General features: G+C 47.2%; 1 protein-coding gene and 1 long non-coding RNA gene across 2 annotated transcripts; one reads left to right on the plus strand and one right to left on the minus strand.

Annotated features, from left to right (window-relative positions):
- The first annotated feature begins 5130 nt into the window (after window positions 1–5130).
- LOC125710230 (serine/arginine repetitive matrix protein 2-like) lies at window positions 5131–8134 on the plus strand. The gene is made up of 2 exons (XM_048979760.1): window positions 5131–5291; window positions 5769–8134. Exons 1-2 carry the CDS (start codon window positions 5278–5280, stop codon window positions 6400–6402), a joined length of 648 nt encoding a protein of 215 aa, XP_048835717.1. The 5' UTR covers window positions 5131–5277; the 3' UTR covers window positions 6403–8134.
- Window positions 8135–9486: 1352 nt separating this feature from the next.
- LOC125710232 (uncharacterized) lies at window positions 9487–23823 on the minus strand. Its single transcript, XR_007382940.1, has 3 exons — window positions 23806–23823; window positions 16456–16565; window positions 9487–9829 (listed from the first exon to the last, which is right to left on the minus strand). It is a non-coding gene; the product is annotated as an uncharacterized LOC125710232 (long non-coding RNA).
- Between the last annotated feature and the right edge of the window lie 294 nt (window positions 23824–24117).

The following is a 24117-nucleotide window of genomic DNA, read 5'->3' on the forward strand; positions in this document are numbered from 1 at the left end:
TGACTGGTTGGTCCCACGTCCTCTAGTTGCTTGGATGCACATCATCTACAATCTGGTTGGCTCGCTCTTTGAACCAATCATTTTTCCTTCTGCCCTGTGAACATTTTTGTTTAAAAAAATTAAGTACGGTGTTGTGGGTGCAGTGAGATTGAAGGGCGCAGTGAAGTTCCTCCAGCCTTGCAAGGGGGTGGGCGTGGATGGGGGGGGGGTACCGCCACCACCAGCATTTGCCGGGAAAGAAGGTGAATGTTGAAGATGGAAGGAAGGATGCTTCGAGATCTTTAGAGAACTTCAACAACAAATCTGGATATCGGAGAGTGCTTTGCAAAAGCCGAAAGCTAAACTCAGTCATAAGGTCAGAATACACCGAAGCCAAACAGGCAGACATGTTTACCAGACTGGCCGTCTGAGGGCCAGAAACTGCCAGTCCTTCTACCGGGGCCGCGGATCCATTTAAATGCCTCTTTGGCTTTGGTACACTTCAGTTTAGTACAGAGAATCAAGGTTCTGAACCATTTCAGCAGAAATTCTAAGTGGTGCATTCAACTGACAGCAGCATAATCTCTGCATAAAGTAAAAAAACGGTATAATGTAGAGATTCAACAGGAAGACGCATTATGGAGGTGAATATCACGGGAAATGATACCTGATTTCATTTCACGGGATGGCGTGTCAGACAGGTGGCTGCATCACGCTCCTCATTTACCACATTTACCCCCACCGGGGTCACCCCGGGCCAACCTTGAGTGACCCCTGGCTGAAGAGTGAAAGCGGACATAGGAATGAGACCGCCTGCGTATCCTCGGGGTAACTGCCAGAGCTGAATGACAGTCTGTTTTCCCACAGCCCAGCACCCGTAACTGTCACGGGGGAGGGGGGGTAACTGACATACAGGGCATATACACCCACAATGTTTGCCTAACCGTCATAAGCGCGTTCATAAACGATGCTTTAATTAGTCTTAATTAGAATTTGTACAAGTCAGCAGGGAAGGCACAGCCCATAAGATGGAAGCCCCAGACCTTGTACCCCCACATCCAGGACTCTGGGAATAGGACTGACAGAACGCTAAATTGACTGATCAGATTTTAAATTCATTAATTAAAAGGAAAGGGCCTCATTAGTGGGAGGAAAGGCGAGAGCTGCGGAGAAAGACACCGGCTCGGTAGCAGAATATTAACGAGCTGAATCAACGGCCCTGCCTCGAATGGCTTCACTCAGATCCCGTGGGTCCACGCGATTGGTCTATTCCACGATGGGGACAGCCAATGGCCAACTCCAGATCTCAAATGTGATGCAGAGGATGTTCAGACAGAGATGCAAACGGGTTAATTTCATAAATATATTCAAAGCTTAAAGGCAAAGTAGCCTCAGGTTCCATAAAAGAGCGAACATAGTGAACGGTTAATACAACATGGAGAAAGTGATGGGGGTCAGACCACTACATGCTGGTCTCTGAGACATGCAAACTGGACGGGTCTAATTATCACACCCCTTTGCTGGGAGCAACGCCTCGCCTCCTCATTCCCATACCAGGAAAAGTCCACACATATATTGTTTCTAAGTATAATATAATTAATGGGAAACACCATGCTGACTCATTCAAAACCCACTCTGCTCTGAAATTACTGTAATAATTAACAAATTAATTAAAAGCAGCTAAGGCAGATTTTAAATTGGTGAATGTAACCCAATGATGTACAGCTAAGCAGATTAATGATTGGTGCCCATCACCAGAACGTTGTGTGTTTGAATCCCATGACCTGCAGAGTAATTTTATGACCATTAGTCCTTCAGAGAAGTGTAGACTGGATACCATTACATGGCCGACAAACCGGGGGTTATGGGTAGCAATTAAACAGAAGAGCGTATGCTATTTACCATCCAAGCTCATCTTCTGGTTTGAGCTTTGTCCTGAGCTCTGGCCCCAATTTTCCAAAATCGGGGTACCAATCTCATGCCTAACAGCCAGTGATGAATGCAGGTTACCTCTCTGTCTAAACGCCATCTGCTAGATGAAGTACAAAACACCCCGCATTTGATACATCAGAAGGAAGCACCGGGTGGGAAATGGGTACCGACTCGCTGGCGGAATGCAAGGCTCCACGTCAGCCCTCGCATAAGTCCAGGGAACGCTATCGCTAACAATGGATGGCGCCCCAATCAAGACCTTTCCATTAAACACCACTTATACTGTAGAAAAATAGGAGAGAGGACTTGGGAAATCAGAAGACCACATTCAAATATTTTCATCAAAGCTTATTTTTAAGCATCTTTCATAATTAAGTGCTACATCATGTACCTGCAAACAGCAGTACACTGGGAGCTTGAGTGTAATACCGTTCTGTGGAGCTCATGTCGAGAGCCACCTCGCCTCTTTGATCTTTCTCCTTGAGCCTGGCATGATTTATTAACCTCTTTCCCCAGCTCTGCCTCGGGGGGCTATTTTCAGTGTAAAACCTGGGTACCCTCATGTTCTCCTGCCATTTTGAGCTCCACCCCACAAGTCCGAACAAGCTGATGGCCACTTCCCATTGGACAAAAAATAGTTCAATTTAATTTTCCCATTATGGACAAGTATTCCATTACGCAACTGCATTGAAGATCTTCCTTCAAAAGAAGCTTTTCATTCACTTAAGGCCATTATCTGAGGCAAACATACATTAAGGGAGACCATCATCTCTGAATTCAATAGCTGCTGAAATCTCTCCTGGCTGAGCAGGAAAAAAAAAGATCCCAACAGAAAAGAATTTATCTGTCAATTCTGTTAGGATTTTTGTGGTAAACTGGATACACAAGTAGAATGACGGCCATTAATAGTATTTGCACCATACTAGCTAACTAGGAAAAACTTTGTAATTTCACATTTGTGAAAAAATGTGATTTGTGATTTGGCCAGCAGGGGGTACAATGAGTAAGGGTGGGGATTTTTAATTAAGGTATTGAGACTTCAAGTCATTAAAAGGGCATGTATTTTACTGCAACTGCTTTCGCAAAACATTAAGCTGTAAATAGGCGTGAAACTGCTGGGAACAGAAGTTCAGATTTGAAAAAAATATATGCTTGTTAGAAGTTTCTCTGGCTAGCGATGTCAGCGACACTGTAAAAAAAAAAACACCATTGTTAACACGGTAAACAGCAGTGGCACTGCCCACCTGGTCATGCACCAATGATGTGGTCCGTCCAGACATGTTACAGGCGTCCTTTGCCAAGTCATCACCTGTGACATCTGTGCCGATGTGTCTCAGATATTCCTCTCTGTGGTTTGTCGTACAAATTGAAGGTCAGCGGCTCGGTGGCACAGGCCCAGAGATGATGTTCACTCCTGCTGTGGTCCCCTCCCTCCTGATCTATGCCTCCCGCAGCTGCCGGCCATGCGTCCGCCGGGAGATTGGCGTCTGAAAACTGCGATCGCCTGGTCATTTGCATGCAAACCCCGATTGGACCGTCCCCAGATGACCAATTAGAGGGCGCGGATGGCGGCCAAGGGGCTAGGGCTGCAGGCTGTGACAGGCGGCCCGGTCTGTGTCTGCAGGGGCGCGGAAAGTGGACCCATGTGAGATTGTGGGGGGGGGGTGCATGACTCCCTGATCTAAGCTGTCATTGGCCTGCTCCTCTTTTTCAGGCAGTCATCACCCAGGGCCGGGAGCAGCCTTAGAAGTGAAATATCACAACCCCCCCCCCCCCCCACACACACACACACACACACACGATGCCAAGACTTAATGTCCAATATTACTGACTCTGTCTGCATTCAACACTGTCAATAGCCGGCAATCACAAAGACACTGAAGAAACAGGAACATCAGTACAGCATAAGCGACTATATAAGCGGGACCCATTCTAACTGCTCTGATATCCAGCCCAAAGGTTTTATCTCACAGCATGAAGCTACCTGTGAATTCAAGAATTAACAGGGCTGTAAGGGTCCTGATGTTTTTTTTGTTTTTTTAATGAGCTAAGAAGCTGTGGAAAACCGAGCAGGGACTGTAGGCAGTAATGCTGATAAATCAGATCAACATCATAAATGGTGCTGGTGAATGATGATTAATTTTCTATTATTTCAGGCTGCATGGTGCGTGGCCTTGGTAAGATGACCAGCAAGGAGCAGGGCCGGGGGGGCATGCAGCGTCGGGGGGTCAGTTCTGGATTCTCCCCAAAATCAGGGACGGAAACACAATGTGCTCTAGATCATGAGAATCTTCATCATAATTATTAAGCATCATTTTTCAGCATCTGAAATCACAGCACCACTCTATACATAACAAGAAGAAGCCCTTTCTAAAGCAAATGCATGACAGAAGTTTCAGCCAGAGGTGATACTAGACCATCACAACTGGGGGGCCACACTGGGGCCGCGGCTCTGCTGTTCTTTGAGTGTCACCTACACTAGACTGCCAGCAATAAGAAGCAAAAGAGAACTTTGAAAAGTTATTTATGCAATGATTTGCAGTTACATTTTACCCAGAAAATATTATGCCATATATAAATGTAAATAATAAATTATTATTATTATTCATTTATTTCAGACCCAAGTAGCACACGTATTTAGGGGGGTATACATGTCATAGGGGCACTTCCTCCCCCCCCAGAACCGCCCCTGAGCTTAACAATATATCCATCCAGCTGGTTCCCATCCATCTTTCAAACCCATTTATCCTGGACAGGGTCACAGTAAGCACCAGGACAGGATGCCAGTCCATCACAGGGCACAAGGCAGGAGGGCACCCCGGACAGGATGCCAGTCCATCACAGGGCACAAGGCAGGAGGGCACCCCGGACAGGATGCCAGTCCATCACAGGGCACAAGGCAGGAGGGCACCCCGGACAGGATGCCAGTCCATCACAGTGCACAAGGCAGGAGGGCACCCCGGACAGGATGCCATTCCATCACAAGGCACCCACCCATATTAAAACCTACATTTGTCACATGAAAAAAATATATATTCTGCTTAATGGAAAAGCACAACAGATAATGGATAACAGCAGGTTTTATAGCTTACAATGGGCCTAAAATGAAGCCACATTTAGTTAAATCCAAATACAGGTCTCCTTACTCGACTCCATGCATTCATGGGGACAGACAAAACACAAGAGTCCACTGAATGTTTCATTCCATGTTTCAGGAAGCCACGAGCGACGGTGGAGAGCACCTTAACTGGGAAACATTGCTGTAAAAGAAAAAACTTTTAAGAGGTTATCTGAAGTGAGCCGTAACGATGCCTGGCTAAGTGAAGACAAAGTGGTTTAACTACCTACTGCTCTGAAATCCACTGAATGCGATGCCGCAGGTGAGAATTGGGTCTGTTTTTAGTTATTTTAAGAACCTTGCAAGTGACTGGCCCTCTATCCTGTCCTTGATATTTCTATTCCACTTGGACCAGTCCATCCCTGGCAGCGGGAGGCACAAACCATTTGCGATCCAGCCTCCAGGGAAGCAGAGGTTTCGGGGGTAGTTGCTAAGAAGAAAGGGAGGCGGGACATGCTGGCCCCACCCTCCTCCAGCCAGCCATGGTGCTGCTCCCCGGTCCTCACTAAATTAACCCGAGCAGAGAGGCCCTAGGCCCCCGGAGCTTCTGAAGTGGCTTCATGGGGGGGGGGGGGGGGCCCTTTTATCCCACTCATAAAGGACCCTGCAGATGGAGGGGGAGGGGGGCTGCAGCCTGAGGATGGGACCCGGGCAGCACGCGGCCTCTCTAATGGGGTCAGCGCTGAAAGCCTTCGGAGAAGGTCACCAATAACCTAGGTTCTGTCACCTTATAATCTAGCAGGAGGACCTCCAGCAAGCCGGGCCGGGAGCCAGGAAACAGCCAGCAGCACAAGGCAGAGCCGAACGTGGAGGACGGCACGAGGCAGAGCCGAACGCGGAAGATGGCACGAGGCAGAGCAAAACACGGAGGACGGCACGAGGCAGAGCCGAAAGCGGAAGATGGCACGAGGCAGAGCAAAACACGGAGGACGGCACGAGGCAGAGCCGAAAGCGGAAGATGGCAGGAGGCAGAGCCGAACGCGGAAGATGGCACGAGGCAGAGCAAAACACGGAGGACGGCACGAGGCAGAGCCGAAAGCGCAAGATGGCACGAGGCAGAGCCGAAAGCGGAAGATGGCAAGAGGCAGAGCCGAAAGCGGAAGATGGCAAGAGGCAGAGCAAAACACGGAGGACGGCACGAGGCAGAGCCGAAAGCGGAAGATGGCATGAGGCAGAGCAAAACACGGAGGACGGCACGAGGCAGAGCCAAAAGCGGAAGATGGCACGAGGCAGAGCAAAACACGGAGGATGGCACAAGGCAGAGCAAAACACGGAGGATGGCACGAGGCAGAGCCGAAAGCGGAAGATGGCACGAGGCAGAGCCGAAAGCGGAAGATGGCACGAGGCAGAGCCGAAAGCGGAAGATGGCATGAGGCAGAGCAAAACACGGAGGACGGCACGAGGCAGAGCCGAAAGCGGAAGATGGCACGAGGCAGAGCCGAAAACGGAAGATGGCACGAGGCAGAGCCAAACACGAAGGACGGCAAGAGGCAGAGCCGAAAGCGGAAGATGGCAAGAGGCAGAGCAAAACATGGAGGACAGCACGAGGCATAAAAGCAGGGTCTCGACTGCTGTAATTGATTACATGCATCTTCCGTACTGTGGTAGCCCTGGAGACCTCAGGCACGAGGCCCGTCCATCACAGGGTGCATAGACAAATACACTATGGGCAATTTAAAGACACCAATGCCCATAAATGATATGCTTTAGGACTGCAGGATGAGACGAGACTATGCAGAGGACAATGACAATACTGCAACCCAACCTCTAGGCCACCTGTAAGACACCTGTAAATATTATTAATATTTTTAATGGAAATGATTAATGGCTATAATTAACTCCTCTGTGATCCGATAGATATGTTGGCAGGCAAAATTGGTGGGGACAGCTCCCGACCTCCAGTTAGGAAAAAAATCACAGAATTTTAATTCTAAAGTACTGATTATAGTTTGTTCATATAAAAAAAAAAAACTCACAATTTAATGGCCAAAGTTTAACAGCCACAATTTAATGACAAAACTTAGTTAAATATCAACCAGCACATGTTTAGAAATGTACGCATGCTCAATGCACAGAGTTAGGGACTGACATCCTCACACAACTATGATGCTGGGCCTGATGTCGCCCCACGCAACCCCACCCCCTACATTAAATGCCACTCATGTGGCCCTCATGGAGAGATACGGATGTGTAAATAGGGTGAATACACATCACCTAAATCAGACAAAAACAGCTAGAAAATTACAGGTCTCTCAAGTGGCTCTTGAAAATGGATTTCCTCCCTTCTTAAGGTAAACATTAGCTTAAAAAAAATCCCTCTTAAAGACAGGAGCATAAAAGCGACACTCACACACATTACTGGCGCTGCACGAGAAATGTGGAATTCCCACGACGTCTTTTGGAACCGGTCGAACTGCGTTTGCAGCTTTCCTTTTTTAAATAACTTAAAACGAGTCAGTCAATATGACTGATAGATAAGAAGGGCTGCCAGTTCTGATCCAAATCTCGACAGAAGGACGGTTGTAATCTGTTCGATTCCTAAGCTATGAGGCATGGAACATCATACTGGGATTTAGCAGAACAATCCTAAGCCATGAGGTATGGAACATCATACTGGGATTTAGCAGAACAATCCTAAGCCATGAGGTATGGAACATCATACTGGGATTTAGCAGAAAAATCCACATCCCGCTGGTTTGTGTGCAATAAATAACCAGGAATGAGATCCGGCATGTGAGAAGGACAGGGCAGGTAACTCCAGCAGGAGGTCTATGGGGCTGAATTCTGCTCTGATGAAGCCATTCAGACACTTGTGGATATGAGTGATAAAACAGGACCTAGGTTTTCCCTCCCACTCCCCTGCCCTTCCCATAGCTGTCTGATTCCTCCGGACTGCCGATTCCGCGTCTGCCCCAGGTAAGCAGAGGCACTCACACTGCTGGCCACCAGGTGGCGCTGCACAGGTTGGGCTCCTGTCCATAGCTCCACCTGTCTGGCTCTTCCCATCTGTCGTCTGATGCCTGACTGGGAAGGGCTCTATTCCCCTAGTTCCCGGCTGGGGGGTGGGTCACAAATGGGGAAATATTATTAAAATGATTATCTGCATCAAGTCCCAGCTTTGGTGCTGACATTTTCTAGGCTCTGGGTAATTTGGAGGGGGGAGGGGTGTCTGAGACAGAGAGAAGAGGGCTCCTGGGGGAAGGAGGTGGAGCTCTGGTGGGGGGTTGGATGGGATAATTAATACACCCAGAGCGTTAGGTGAAATCTGCCCCTCCCCCACCCGCACTGCCTCGCACCTCAAGGGCAGAGCTTGCCAGGAAAATCGGCAAGTTGGTGAGCTGGTTCCTCCGAGACGTGTACCTCCTCCGGTTCATGATCCACCAAACAGGATGCTGATCCTCCAGTTCCCCACCAACCCAACAGGACACAGGCCCTCCGGTTCAGGATCCATTAAACAGGATGTAGATCCTTTTCATCCTTATCCTCTCAGAACAAATATCAGCTCATCCAAACAGGGCACAGATTCTCCTGGTCCTAATTCACCAAAAACAGATCATCTTGCCTTCTCCACTTTCTGTACTTTTCCCATCTTCTATCTGAAATGAGATCCCTTAATGTTCATGTTTTTTATTTTATTATTATTATTTTAACGGGACACTGGCCAGGGTGTGATTAATGACTAATTGCTGGCTGAGAGACTCTACAGTCATGTGATTAAATCAGCTGCGAAGTGTTGACATGCGGGCGAGCCCCCTCATTGCGGACCCCCTCATATTAAAATATAATCCATCTTCCTCCTCAGCAGAAAGAGGTAATTAGACATTGTGAGTTGCATTGGGGAAGGGGTCCCTATGACGAGAGGGCTGGTGTCAGGAGCACAGAGCAAAGGTATCTGTGAAATCCCTGCGTTCTCTCAACTATGCACAGACACGCACATCCACAGGCTCACAGGCACATCACCCAGGCACATCACCCAGGCACATCACCCAGGCACATCATCCAGGCACATCATCCAGGCACAGCAAACAGCAAACCCTCATGCGAATGTTTTATTGTTATACAAATTCATGGATCACGCTGGTTTTTAAAAGCAGACGAGCATGATTTCATCTAACACGTCAAAATTGGAGATACTGCCCTGTGAGGAACTGGCATCCCGGGACAGGCTCCAGGCTAACCACTGCCCTGCACAGGATCGGCACTTATGGCGGATGGATGGAGAGAATCAATGATGCAAACTCACAAGCCTCTTTTCCTGAGTCTGGGAGTGGTACTCACAGCTGCATTCAGAGAACCGGATTGGCCGAATGTGTGGATGGCCGGACGAGACAGCGAATCAGCCATGAACGGCAGCAACAATCGCCCGGCGGCCTGGAAACCTCCGGACTGCAGTCCAGCCTCTGGCCTGCTTCTGCGTACGGCACATTCACCGACCTTACAAAAGTAACCTGCCCAGATCGGACTCCAGTTTGAGCCTCTGTTGACCGGAGCTGATGAGAAAAGTTCTGCTCCCCAGGATCCCAATGCCTCAACACCAGGTTCCGCTTATAAAAACCAGAGACTGGCGTATGGCGGAATCCAATTCTCAAGCTGAACTTGTGACCATGGCAGAAGGCTGGTTAACAAACAGTCACAGTAGTAGAGATGTGTGGGGGATGGTGAATCAAGGGAGACCTGTAGAGGGCTGTAGGTCGAGCTAAGATTCCTCCTTCCCTTTCGAAGAAGAAGGCACCTCTCCTGTGAGGCTCCCTGGCTTGTGCCTCTTCTTCTCCAAAGGCTCTTACTGCGTTTCATCCCCACCTGGATTAGAAACCGTTCATAATTAACAAAAAAGTGACATCAGCCTCTCAGTTTTCAGGTTTTTCCTTATAATCTCGGCAAGCATCTTTGGAAGGATGTCATTTAGCCCAGAGTGCCAATTTAGGTTTTGATGGGCCTCACTTGCCGTTAACCCTTCCTCTAGCAGAGGCGGCTTTCGAACCCATTAAGGGCGGCACATTCTTCAGCATTTCTTATAATAGGTGTAGAATTGCTGGCCTGCTGGGTGTACATTTGTCCACCTGGAAAAGCACTACACTTCTGTTCCACAGACCGTAATTACTTCTAAAACATGCAAGGGTGGAGGCAGAGAACTTCGAAACCGAGAATTCATGATGAGTAATCCATTTCTCTGAGAAATGCGGCATACAAACGAACAAAGAAACACAGATTTATGGACTGATAAGTTTAAAGTAGTGTTTTTTTTTTTTTTTTTAAAAAAAAAGAAACCTGACTAACTGCCCTTAAGAGGAACTCCTCACCCACAAAGGGAACCAGGCATCGACACACAATCCTTCTCTCTACACTTCGTGAGTCATGTAAGCGTGTATAAAAACGCACCCCCCCCCCCCCCCCACTGACCATTCTCTCAAAATCTTACCAGACTCCTTGTGTCTCCGTCTAATATGGTAAGATCCCAAACTGAGGGGTGGGGAGAGGATTGGAGGGAGACAGATCGGGACCCCCCCATAACAGGCTCCACACTACATATTTTTTTATTTTTTTTAATAACACTGTAAATATCAGTTGTTTCGTGGCAGTTTTGAGAACGTGACCCTGCAGGGAGGGGGGTGGGGGGTGGGGTGTCCACACGGTGGCTGGCAGAAGGTCAGATGGAGCGAGGTGTTTTGGGAATTCTGCACTGCAACACTGCCACCTTTTGGTTGCTCCCCGCACCCCCAGCACCCCCCCCCCAAAGATGCCTGTCAAATGGCCAGGTCTGGGTCATATAGACCTGTAAATTACTCACTGCTGAAATGCTGTCAGAAGTATATAGCACTTTTTCTTTACTTAATTTATGAGACACACAATACAACTCTAAGGCACAACCCCAGATATTTTAACTGAAATTTTAATAGTTAATATTTGAAAATGAAAGTTAATATCAACATGACCATGTTAAGGTTTTATTCTTAGGTGTATGAGCCATGGTTAACATATCAAGAACAGTGATTTATCATGTGCAATTTCATCCATCCATCCATCCATCCATCATCACCTAACCACTGGTCAGGGTGGAGGGGTGCAGGATCTGGGGTCTGTACTATGAAGCGGGGTAACTGGGTTACTGGTTTATCGGGGTAACTTGTCGGATTTAAGGTAGTCTGGGCGAAATGTAAGCGAATGAATATGAAGTCCATTTAAACTGTGGTTCCTTAAATCCGACAAGTTACCCTGATAAGCCAGTAACCCAGTTACCCCGCTTCGTAGTACAGGCCACTGGATGCCAGTTGATCTTGTTTATAATCAAGGGATAAATATTTGAGGGAATCAAACATTCGTAGTATTTTGTTGAGGGTTAACTAATGAAAATAAAAGGACAAGTAGGTAAGTAAACGAATGCATAACAATGAGATTCTCTAAGACTTATTAGTATGGTGTCAGGAAACGTAGCTGGAATAATTATTGGTACACAATCCTAGTTTGGCCAAACTTAGGTAGTTCAGGTTTGAATAGCTTTACTATTAAAAACAGAAAAATAAAAACTCAAAGACCAGTACGATATTACAAATAAGATTGAACTAGTTGTCTCCAAATCTTACGAAGGGTGTGAGGCGTAAAAAGGCAGCTGGGTGTAATTAGAGCAGCGTGTTTCCCCACAATGCACTGGGAGAGGGCATCAGGCATGAAGGGGCAGAGCCGCGCTGACAGGCGGAGCGTCCCTCCCAGCGCGGCTCTCCGCTAAAATATCACGCTCTTCTGACGACTTCATTGTACCCCCTGTCAGCGCACTTCTCCCTAACCCCCCACCCCTGGCCCCCAGTAACCAGCATCCCGGGACTGTCAGAGCTGGTGTAATGTCACTCGGCTCTGCTGGAGATGCTATCATCTCATTCCCGCCAAATGCACCCCCCCCCCCCCGTGATAGGTGTCACAGCGGAGGCGTTATAATGCGCCTTTTATCAAGGCCAGACGTGGCATGTCCTTTTCCAGAAGGTTCCGGCACCCGTCCGCATCGATACAACCTTTCAGGTCACCCTTTCGAATAATCCGCCCTCTGCTTTCGTTAGAAGCTGTTCCATGTTGTCAATACCAGTTATTACAGCGTGACTGTATTATATTGTGAAAACCGTGTAGCGTTGGTTCATATCACACGACACAAATAAGATGGCCCATCTTATTTGGCCATAACCAGGTGCTGCTAACAAAAACATGAATGTAAACGCCTGCTCCCCCCCTCCCCCTTGGGGCACTGTCTAGGGTCTGGCGGGGTGTGTGCAGTGTGTTTGTGCAGTGTGTTTGTGCAGTGTGTTTGTGCAGTGTCATCCCGAGAACCATGAAGTCTCAGCTGCTAGCTTCAAATTGAGTGTTTTAATAGCTTTTCTCTATGAAGTATTAAAACGTAGCTGCGCTGTTTTCTCCAGCGCTCTGCCGACAGAAGCCCCCCCGTGCACCGTGTGGCCCCACCTTCACTAAATCTCCCCCAATTACATCACAGGGATCGTTTTCCATCTGACGGTGCCCGTAAAATGTGTGCGGGGGCCAAATGAAGGCCTGTGTGTTTCCTTGACACTCCACTGCATTGTCGCCCGTGACACAGCAGCTTGAGCAGCAGAGCTGAAAGCCAGGCTGCTTAAGAAAAACCCCCCCTTCCCCCCACCCCCTGTGGGCCACCCTCAGAAGGGCCACTGACAGCCGCATCGCTGAGGAAAGCTTACCAACCAGCTCACCCCCCCCCCCCCCAGCCAGTTCAAATCACATAACCTTGCATGAAATGGTATTAAAAAAATACTTCTTTAAACTTCAATCTTCACGCAAGCTGTCATTCACCATAATGTCAGCCTCTCCGTCGTTTCCCCATTCGTTCATCCACCGGCTACAATGTCCTGCTCAGCCATTCCCCAAATTACAGAACATTTCAGGACACTGAATGACGACCTTTGTATCCAGGGGTCATTTCCACAGCCCGGAGGATTCTGGGAAATATGTCAAAGGACACCAACATGGCAACTGGGACTTTTTATACTTACAGTACAGTGCATTTTTCTTTCTGGCCAACAGAAACAACGCGGCCTCCTAATTAAGCATATTTAGCACCGTAAATATTCCGCAGGGACAGATGGACACGGTGGATTAATGCAGCTTCTCCACACAGGGCTGCGGCAGTTCATTGGCCCGGAGGAGAGTAAACAGAGCAACATGGGATCCTTATGGATGAAGGTCGCATTTGCTTTGCGTTGAGTGAGGCGGGCCGCATAAATCTTGCGAAAATAAATCTCGGCCCTGAAATTTTGCAAGTTGCAAGGCTATGCAGAATACCTTTCACATCCCTTCCCTGTAGTGAAAAAAAATGCCATTCTGGTCAACTTTTTAAAAGGGTTTCCCCCTATAAAATATTTCTTCCATTTATACCATTTGCATCCAGTTCTCAAACCTCATCTGAATGGTGTACAAATGTGCATTGTGTACCACGACCTGCAGAGAGAGTTAATGTGAAGATTAATCGGACATTTTGCCTGTGACTGGAAAATATTTATGTATACAAAAAATGTATCACTAAAAAAAGAAAAAAACACATTAATCATAGTTTCAGTTCCTACATACAATCCTTTTGACGAGGATTAATCACAGAAAGAGTGATTAAGAACAGACCAACATACAAAAGGACTTTCTGAAGAAGCTGTCAGCTGTATAACTTGGCTGGATGGAGAACGAGAAGAATATTTGTGATAGAAAAACAAAACTAAACAATGTGTGTACTCGGGGCGGCAGGGCAAGAGGGGAGTGGCCTCTTCCATTCTCATTGAATTCTGAAATTTTTCAAGATTTGGGCGCCTTTCCTACAGCCGATCTGACAGCAAACCCGACTCCCCACCAGCCACTGGTGAATAATCCGTGATAATTAATCACTCGGAGGTGAAGGGACTCAAGCAGGCGGCGCAGCGAGGGGAGAATTCAGAGCATGGAAATCCACGGAACTGGCCATCAGCGTTCCCGAAACATTCAGCACCTACCATTGTTATTTTAATAAATCCTTATTTGACCCCCACCTATACTTGTTTGGAGTGTGTGCAATTACAGCAATGGCTTCCAGGTGAAGCTCTATTGGAACTAAGGGGCCGGACACATGACACACAAACTCTCACAGGCTGCTCACTCTCAGCAATGGACCAAAGAGGTAGATCTTTTACTAAACCAGAGGTGGGCAATCGTACCCAGAAAGGGCTGTTGTGTGTGTGCGGGTTCTCACTGCAACTCCCTAGATTGCTAAATAGCAGCTGACCTGAAAGTCCCGAAAACCTGCACACACGCTGGCCCTTTGCAGAGAAGATTGCCCAGCTCTGTACTAGAAACTATAAATCTACAGTATATGCACAGAACCCTGACATGAATGGGTCTATTATTCCATAAAACAGGAGCTCTGCATGAGGAAAACCTGCTACCAGTGGCGTAACAAAACAAGCAGAAATGGAGAAATCAGACGGGGAATGTACGGAAGGAGCAGAGCGCAGAGATACGACCGAGCGGTTTAAGGGCATGAGACGGTGATTTAAATTCCCCCCCAAACTTGACAGGCTGACTCCTAGAGGATTACAGGATCGATATGTTCACAGACGTTACTCACAGTAAGACTGCAGATAGATGTGTATTTGTGCAGCCAGATATCATGGTGTTGGAGTCTCAACATCACGGATCCAGAACCAGAATTTTTGCACTCGTCATTGATAATTTTCTGATACAGGAAATTTGAGTAACTAAGGAGTGACTAACACCATGTCCGTCTAACCAGGCTGACCAGAAGGTATTTACTGTCCTTATTTATGCTTCCCAAAGGATTTCAGCACAAAGAGCTGAAAGGCATTTATCAGTGTGACATACAGTTTCACGTGTGACGAGCAGAACAGTGGTATTTAACACTGTGGTGATGAAGGACATCACCAATGGGCAAGATGTCCAGAGAATATCCATGGAAGAAGTTCCCCCTTAAGGGAGAGCCCAATCAATTCTCAACTTAATGTGATGTCATGGCACAAGATCGCTCAGTTCCTCAACACATGTGGACTTTCACAGGTTCTTGAGAGCTGGTTTGACCTAGGGTTGGAAAGGGCTCCATTTTAGGACTTTCCAGAAACCTTCCATTCCATGGGAAGTTAAGCTGGACAATTTTGGAAATATTCCAAGGTGGAAATTTTCCATGGGAGTTAGCAGGAATATCAGGGAATTAACAAGAAGATTCCCAGAATTTTGCAATCTACTTTGACTTGATGCCTACGTTTTCAACCCTATAAATATATGCTATCAATAATACACATTCATATAACAACTGCATTACTGTTTTTGGCACTGAATACACCAGGTTAATGAGTTTATTGCAAATAAGTGCCTGATTAGGACATTCCATTTCGTATGATGCCATATTGACCTTTGACTTAGAGATTGGGGTGGTGAACTAATTGGACTAGAGAGATTACTAATTTGTGATAAGAATTCATTTGTATAGATTTAATAGTGTACAAAAACTGGAACAAGACAGCAAAGCTCTCTTAATCTAGAACTACGAAAGAGCACAGAGCAACCAGGTAATGTCAAGGGGTCCGGTGTCAACGTGACGTCCAATCTTAATAACTGCTTTTTTAGAACTTTAATTAAAGTTAATAAAGCAAAGCTCCTCCAGGGACATGAGCTTTGGCTTACAGGTCCATGGGTGGCACTGTTACACTACTAGCTGCAGTGTGCATTATGACAGGCTCCCTGGATATTCAGGACCCACAGACGGTTCCATTCCAGTGTCTCCCAACCCGGTCCTCGGGACCCACAAACGGTTCTATTCCAGTGTTTCCAAACCCAATCCTCGGGACCAACAGACGGTTCTATTCTAGTGTTTCCCAACCCGGTCCTCGGGACCCAAAGATGGTTCTATTCTAGTGTTTCCCAACCCGGTCCTCGGGAACCACAGACGGTCCACACTTTTACTCCCTCCCAGCTCTTGGTGTGTCCCCAAGGACGAGGTCATTCTATTCAGATTCATCCCAAAGATGTTCACTGGGGTCAAGCAGAGACGTAGCACCAAATTATGGGCCCTAGACACAGTAGTGTGCCAGCACCATCCGATTGGTCAAAATTCATGGAAATAAGAATCACTCCTCTGAGACGCGAGGACTGGCAGGGGAATGTGCTGAGTTGTGTGGATAGGGGTCGTGGAGTTCTGTGACAAGACATGGAAAACTTCTCACTGTTACCATCGGAAAATGTGGGTCTTTCCAGCAAAGCGCTCGTCCCTTTGGAACGGATTCCACCGACAGATTTACAGCGCTCCCAACAATGAACCTTTTGTGGTTCTGAACCCGGAGGAGGGCTGGCACAGCGGTGTGCTTCAAGATATGACTCACACATGTCAATGTCCACTTTCATGCCCGGGCCGAGAATGGGTCGCCGTGGTGACTCACCGGTGCTGCTGTACCGTTTCACCCAGGCTCAGCTCCAGCCCAGGATGGTTTTCAGTGTGTTGGTGACACTCATTCAGCCAAGACAGAAGCTCTCTCTGAAAGACCTGGCGCTGTGGAGGAGACGCCAGGAATTGGGCACATGCCATCGTCACAGTAACCGACAAAGCTAACATGTATAATTAGTGAATTTGCTCAACACGTCTAAACTGCTGAATCTGAAAAAACATGCATTAGAGACAGCATGCATAAGCAGAGCAGAGCTGCTCTCTTCATCTTTGAGGACCTTTATATAGTACTGGGTCCATGTGGCATTTAAATGCTCCTCGCCCTGAGTGGTGCGTGGCAGAGGGGGTACTGGGTGGGCAGGTACCCAGTGCAGAAACCCTCCAGTGTTGCAGTCAAGCAGCCAGGCCTTGGCTACTGACCAGACTGCATCTAAATGAACAGCAGCTGCGACTCACAGGCCTGGGGGGTGGGTGGGGGGGGGGGGGGCGAATCACAGGCTTGGCCTCAACTTATTTGGACTCAACCAAGCAACCATGGAAGAGTTAAGGGGCAAAATCTGGAAACCAATTCGTTCACTGATCCTCAAATGCAGTTCATTTCTGCTCCAGCACTCAGAAAACAATAGAGTCTGAAAAACTACCAACATCAGCCCCAGCTGGATAACTAATCACTCTGACTGCCAGCATCTGCCAATAGACCAGTGGTTCTCAAAGTCGGTCCTCAGGCCCCACTGCCCTGCGTGTTCTCCAGCTATCCCTGCTCTACACACTACTGATTGACTGAACACACCTGATCCAGGTAATCAGAAGCTGAAAGACAGCTGGGACTTGTGTGTGGGGCTGGGATAGCAGGAAAACATTCAGGGCAGTGGGTCAGAGGACCGACTTCGAGAACCACTGCAATAGACCAAATAATGGGGCATGACCCTCAACAATGAGCAGACCGGGACAGCAGCGTGGTTGCAAAGGACCATGAAGATCTCCCGTCAGTGCGCTGTCATGTCAGGATCGCCAGCGCTACTCCAGTCTGGAAAGACACCTTGAATATTGGCTTCAGGCCCACTTAGACTCCTCAAGTCCAAAAATTCCAGCAAGGGCCACCCTGATATAGCCGCTAGAAGATTCCCCTACCTCTACGACAAAGCCAACACATGAAAGACAAGAAGCAAAAACACAGGCCTGCGTTTCAGAAGCATCTACAAGAAGAATCACAGAGCTGCGACATTCCTGCAAACTGAAGGGGGACACGGCACTCTAATTATCTTTAATGTTCGTGGGGAAAATGAACAGGCCTGTGCCCCCCCCCCACACCCCGTGGTCCCCTCCCACAGCCTCCCCAGCAGCAAGCGGCATGTCGGTCCTCATTAATTAAATCCCATCCGCTCTTTCGTCCGAGGTGCCATTTCCGATCAAGGCCTAATTAACCTGCGTGATTTGCTTGCACCAGAGTATGTGAAATAAGTTCCAGCATGGTGATGGCCAGGAGACCTTCCTGATCCCACCACCGGGGGAGCATGAGGGAGCTCAGAGGGCCTGGGGCACCGACTGACATTTCGGCCATCTCCCCGCAATGACACAGAGCTCGTCTTCTTTAGGTCGTGGGTTTCATATATATATATGAACCAGAGGACGACATGAGAAGACTCCTAAAATGCCCACCGCAGTGACCAGAGTAGGCGCGCAGCGCGACCCTCCCCAGCCTAATTATGGCCACTCGCTTTGTCCGCAGTCCTCATCATCTGGCTCATCTCAGCGCTAACGCCAATTAGCTGGCTTCATTTTGTCACAGGCCTTTTTAGAAAACTGCATATTCACAGCTCAGCAGGGCGGACCCTTAATGAGGAGGAGGGAAAATGAGCAGGGTCTTCTAAATAACATAATTTATAGGCAATGATGAAGCTGCGTCGATGGAATTAAGGCTCGGTTTCTGTTCTCATTTCTGGAGCGACGGGACAACTTTTGTGTTTGACCTGTGACTCCGTGTCAGAGAGGGGGACCAGGCGGCCCCCAACTCAGTGATTTTACAGGAGGCGAGGCCCTGCTCACGTCACACTAGGAATACTGGAGTGTGTGATCTTACGTCCACCTGTGCTTCAAGTCTGCTGCAACCCGTCAGTCCAACAGAGCAAGCATTTTTACAAACGTTGCCTTTATATTGATCGTACTGTAAATACTGTACAGAGAAAGGGCCTCCGATGTCGACAGGGATGCATTAAGCATGCGCTTGATAGATTCCATAAATGAAACCACAGGAAAGGAAGCAAGAAAAAAAAACAAGGTTTGGGACAGGAATAGCTCCATTCAGGATAGAGAGAGCAACACCTTAAGATGCCATGGGTGGGGTATCCTTCCCCTATGACCATGACCGGGATAAACGATTGGAAGATGCGTGGATGGTGTACTGATGTTCAAATGCAACAGCGCCCTCTGCAGACTGTGGTTAATATCTCCAGCTGCACTTTCCCCCATTTGCAGTGCCATTAATCAATAAGATGCAAAACAACTTCTTCTGTAACAAGACCTATTAACACATGGCATTGATACTATATCAATTGGTCAAATGCAGGTTAATCTAAATAAAACACAGAATACTAGTTTTATGTCTACAATTAGTCTACAAAATTCATTATGGGATTACAGGCCTGTATTTCAGCCAATCGGGGAACATATACCTACGTCACATATAGGGATATATCGGCCCCTGCCTTAGCAGGTCTGCACATGGCTGCACACAGATCAGTGCAAAATGGCAAGCACAGCAATGCAAAGGATTCTGGGAAAAGTCCCAGAAGGTCCAGCGGTCGTACCTCTGATCAGGTTATCAAACATGAAAGACTATAGTTGTTCTACAGGTGTGTAGAAGTTTTTTGTTTCACTCATTTCTCAATTTATGGGCTTGTGTCTAAGAATAATATATATATTTTATTTGATTTTCTTGCAAACTGCAGCCTGATTCTTCTCCGCTTCTCATTAATGAAGGGCTTCTTCCTGCTTTATGGGACTTCAGTCCTGCTTCTAGGAGCCTGATGTAAACTCTCCTAGCAGTGAACCTCACACCTGCACTTAATGTTCCCCGTTCCTTTTGAAGGTCACTTGATGTCATCCTCCGATTCATGAGAAACTTTTGGATAAGGTAACGGTCATCTCTGCCATTAGGAAGTCGCTTTTGCCCTCTACCTGGCTGGTTTTTGCTCGTTCCCAGTGTCTCCTCTTCTACCTTATTCTTGCGTACTGCCATCTTAGAAATTTTGAACCTGGAAGCAACCTGCTGTTCAGCATAGCCTTCTGCCAGCAGAACCACGATGAAACCAGGATTTAAAAATGCAGATTTCCTTAAAAATATAGATGGGTCTGTTAATTTCTATATAAAGGCCTGACATTTCTTAATCGTTTAAAAGCATATGTATTAGTTATGAACACTGGAAACCACATGGTCACAGTATGCGAGTCACTCAGCCTGCATCATTTAAATGCTCTTTACTGTTGATAACTGCAGAACCTGTTCTGGACATTTGCTCTTATCAGATATCGCCATCACACCACGGAAAGCAAAGGGTGTGAGCGCATCGCCGGCAGTCCATCACAGACCCTCCCCAGCTTCCAGATCCCCACACTCTCTTCCTAAATCGCTCACCCCCACCCTCCAAACCACCCCACCCCGCTCTCTTCCAGCACCCTGCACTGCGGCTGCCCGATTCCATCATCAAACATGCCACATGATTAACCCCTTGGCTAGAAGCAGAGGAAAGAACAAAACCAGGTGCTTTTATTAATAATGTAACACCCCCCCCAAGAGGCTCTGGGGGGGGGGGGGTTCCATTCACATTTGTCAAGTTCTCATACATCTTGAAGATACTCTCCAGACACCAGTAAATATATTTAAAACACCCACCCTCCCCCACACCCTAAAGCCACACGCAGCTCCACATAATTTCCACACACCTACGTCCATCTGAAAGAGAGAGGAAAATATTCCCAATAAAAAAAATCTAAAAATCCTTCCAGCAGTAGATGCCACTCATACTCACCTGCACGGATATGTCAGCCGAGTCTGTGAAGTGTAGACAGGGACCCTCAAAGAGACAGGAGAATCAGACAGGGACCGAATCAGCTTCCTGAGTTCAAAACCTGGGAACCCTGACAAGGAGGCAGGCAGAGACCAGACTGAAGCCTCGGGGGGGGGGGGGATGTGAGAGAATATGGGTGGTCAGGGGTGGGTGTTTACAAGCTACATCTAATTACACGATCATCTCGGCAAGTACGTTTGCTTTCCAGGCAGGATAAAACCACTCATCTCGGCCAGTTTACACGCCCAATGCAGCAAACGTGTATGTATAACCACACGGACATTTGCATAACCTTATCGCTTAATTACATAGAATTCTATAATCTAGGAAGGTGAAGAAAAGAAACTGCGAAACATAAAAATAGATTATTTCTCCTGAAATCCAAGGAGTGGGAGGTTTTCCTGACAGAAAAGTCGACCGTAATTATTCCCGGCCTGCGAGCTGCGTTCCCGCTTCCTAAGAGAAGTTCAGCCATGGCCCCAAACCGCAGTGACAGTGACCTGGAAGCACTGCCCGGTGACCCCGCCTGGGACCCAGTGACAAGCACTGCCTGGTGACCCCGCCTGGGACCCAGTGACAAGCACTGCCTGGTGACCCCGCCTGGGACCCAGTGACAATCACTGCCTGGTGACCCCGCCTGGGACCCAGTGACAAGCACTGCCTAGTGACCCCGCCTGGGACCCAGTGACAAGCACTGCCTGGTGACCCCGCCTGGGACCCAGTGACAAGCACTGCCTGGTGACCCCACCTGGGACCCGCTGACACACGGACCACCCTCAGGCCATGGAAATATGACATTTGTCCCTTATTTAAATCAGCACTGAGGGGGGTGTATTGCACTCCCATGCCTCCCAACCACAACCTGGCTACCAAATAAACAAAGACATTATATGTAAAAATTTTAAATCAAAAGGCAGCTCCCCAAATTCAGAGCAGGACATGAAGCAGGCTATTAATGATATCTTGGAAAATAAAACTTCCTTATTTGATCTGCCTGATAGGTAAATAAAAAGAATGTTGCAACCTATCCCATTTATTTATTTATTTTTGGGTGTGGGGGGGGGGATTCTGAGAATACAGTGTGACAAGAATGTGAGATAATGTATGACTGTCATTTTACATTGATGGTGATATTATCCCTATTCACAATGGGGAATAAGACAGAGGACCGACCAAAGAGAAAACAGCCGTCTGTGCCCAGTGTTCTGGCCACGGAGCCTGAGGTCATGACTTCAAAAGAAGATCATCATCATAAATAAAGTACAAACACCGGACAAACCGCATTTCCTTTATTTCCACTCCAATATTTCAGCCACTCTGCCAGATTAAAGTGAATTACCTGTTAAATCACCAAGTTATTTTTAATGTTTTAATAGAGCCGTTTTGTTAGGCTGGATCTGCGGGTCACTCCTTTATTTGAAAAGTACAAGGGAAAAAAACTAATGAATGCAGCTCTTCGGCGCTGTCAAGTGGGCAGCCATTGATCCCGCAAATGAAGTTTGTTCATGCCGATCAATCGGATGCATTAATGCCCCCTTTTCAGGTTATTACGGGCAGCTGGAGTCCTAAGGAGCTGCGATACAGCCCATCCGCACAAGGTACACTCATCACTTTCAGATAGAGGCAAAACCCAAGGTAAATATCACCCACTTTATCCAACAGTAAGGGATCTTGTACCGTGACTAAACACTACGTGTCTAAGGTCTTATTACACAGTCAATTTACTTGGATGCCTTTATTCTATACAGTCTTGCTAAGTTCACACCAACTGAGTTAAACGGCATTTTACCGAAGCTACCATGCGCGTATTATACGCTATATGGTTGATGCAGGGCTGGACGACAGAGACTCATCTTTTTCGCAATAAGCGCAACCCAAGACACGAAGTAAAACTACAAGCACCACGGAATTATTAATGAGTGTGATTAAGTAAGACTTACGGCTTGGAACTATACGTTTTTCGTTTTTTAAAAACTACTTCCATTAGGTTATATGTGATTGTAATATGGTGGCGGTCTCCCAAAATCAGGCAGAAAGCAGGCAGATGTATTCGCTATCGAAACAAGAATACGAGTCCCTTCGTTTTGCACTCGTGCTGTTATATGTTTGATGAATATTTCGTTACTGAGTTTAATTTAGAGACAAATTACAATATTGGGATTGCACCCCACACAGTGCTACTGGCTTTGTTACTCCTACTGTTGATAAGATGTGTAAATTTACTGCAGAGTAACTCCGCAGGAACGGAGATAAAAGGTTGCTGAATAAAATATGAGGCGAAAGCTGTAAATTGTAGCAATGCATATAATTTCATTCAAATATAGGAGGCAATTACCATCTGCCCCACTCATCAGTCGCCCAGCTTTATGGCTTAATTATATGTTTAATGCTATCAGATCAGCGAAAAGGGCAAAACAGATGAATGAGCAGGAAACGGATTCGGCAACAAGACAAAGGCGGATGGAGAGCAACATATAAAGGGTGGAACTAAAGAAAGAGGAAAGTTCATTCAGATTCAATATTCCTCCATCTCTCTTGCCACCATGAGATAAAAGTCCTGCTACCCGATGTAACAAAGGGGCCGAGGCTGAAAAAAGACTTTCCTTGAATTCCCATCTGTCACAATCAGGAATGAGCGGCTGCTAAAGTGACAAAATCCACGCTTACAAACTTACTGCGCATTTCACACGTATCTACTATACAGCAATACTAAAACAGCAGAAACTCCCCCATGTTAGTTATAGTTTGCCACACTGCTGACATTGACTTTCTCCCTAGATATATGTTTAACTACGTGGGGGGCAAGTTGAAAGTATGGCGTGACAGACATGTGTGATGCTGCGCAGACGCCCATACAAACGGGCTAGATCGGTCAGCATGTGCAAACCCAGTCGTCAGCCACTGTGCCGCTCGGTAAGGACAGTCATTTTCTTTTAAGACTTAAAAACATGCATCTGTTGTAAAAAATAAACAGGACACCTGCAGGTTGGCCTGCGAGCCTCGCCTCAGACCACATTGCAGCCTGACATTTACAAGCGAAGAGCCCCCACCCCCGGCTGGCAACAACACCACATTTTCCCTCCAAGCTGCAGAAAGCAATACGAGCGCAGATGACCAAAAATGTACTTATTGTCTTCCAGAGTCGGGAAGGCGGCGCGGCCAGTCAGCTTTACCGGTATAACGCCGTCCACGGCCCACGCTAAACTGCACGCTACTGTTGCACAGTGCATCATACGTTGTGCATCCTCTTTCGTATCATGGACGGATTTTTAATTTACCTTCGATTTAATGGTCAGTCTTTTGTTCCCAACAATCAAAAAGATGAATGATAAACTCTTAAGAATAAATAACTTTTCAGTTAATGAATTAAAAGAGAGAGAAGGCGCCACCCTGTGGCGATTGGGGCTTATTCTACGCCGCCTTTTGGTCATTTAACGTCAACTCATGTCATTGACCATCCACCGTCAAAGAGGAGCTAAATTCATACAGGAGACAACATATAAAGGTGTGAACGACTGTTATTTACATTCGGAGGGAGCACGTGAAAAAGTCCACATGATATTCCCCATTGTTTCGGCGTACTGGTCTTG

The sequence above is a fragment of the Brienomyrus brachyistius genome, chromosome 16 (assembly GCF_023856365.1).
Source record: "Brienomyrus brachyistius isolate T26 chromosome 16, BBRACH_0.4, whole genome shotgun sequence".
Classification (NCBI taxonomy): Eukaryota; Metazoa; Chordata; class Actinopteri; order Osteoglossiformes; family Mormyridae; genus Brienomyrus; species Brienomyrus brachyistius.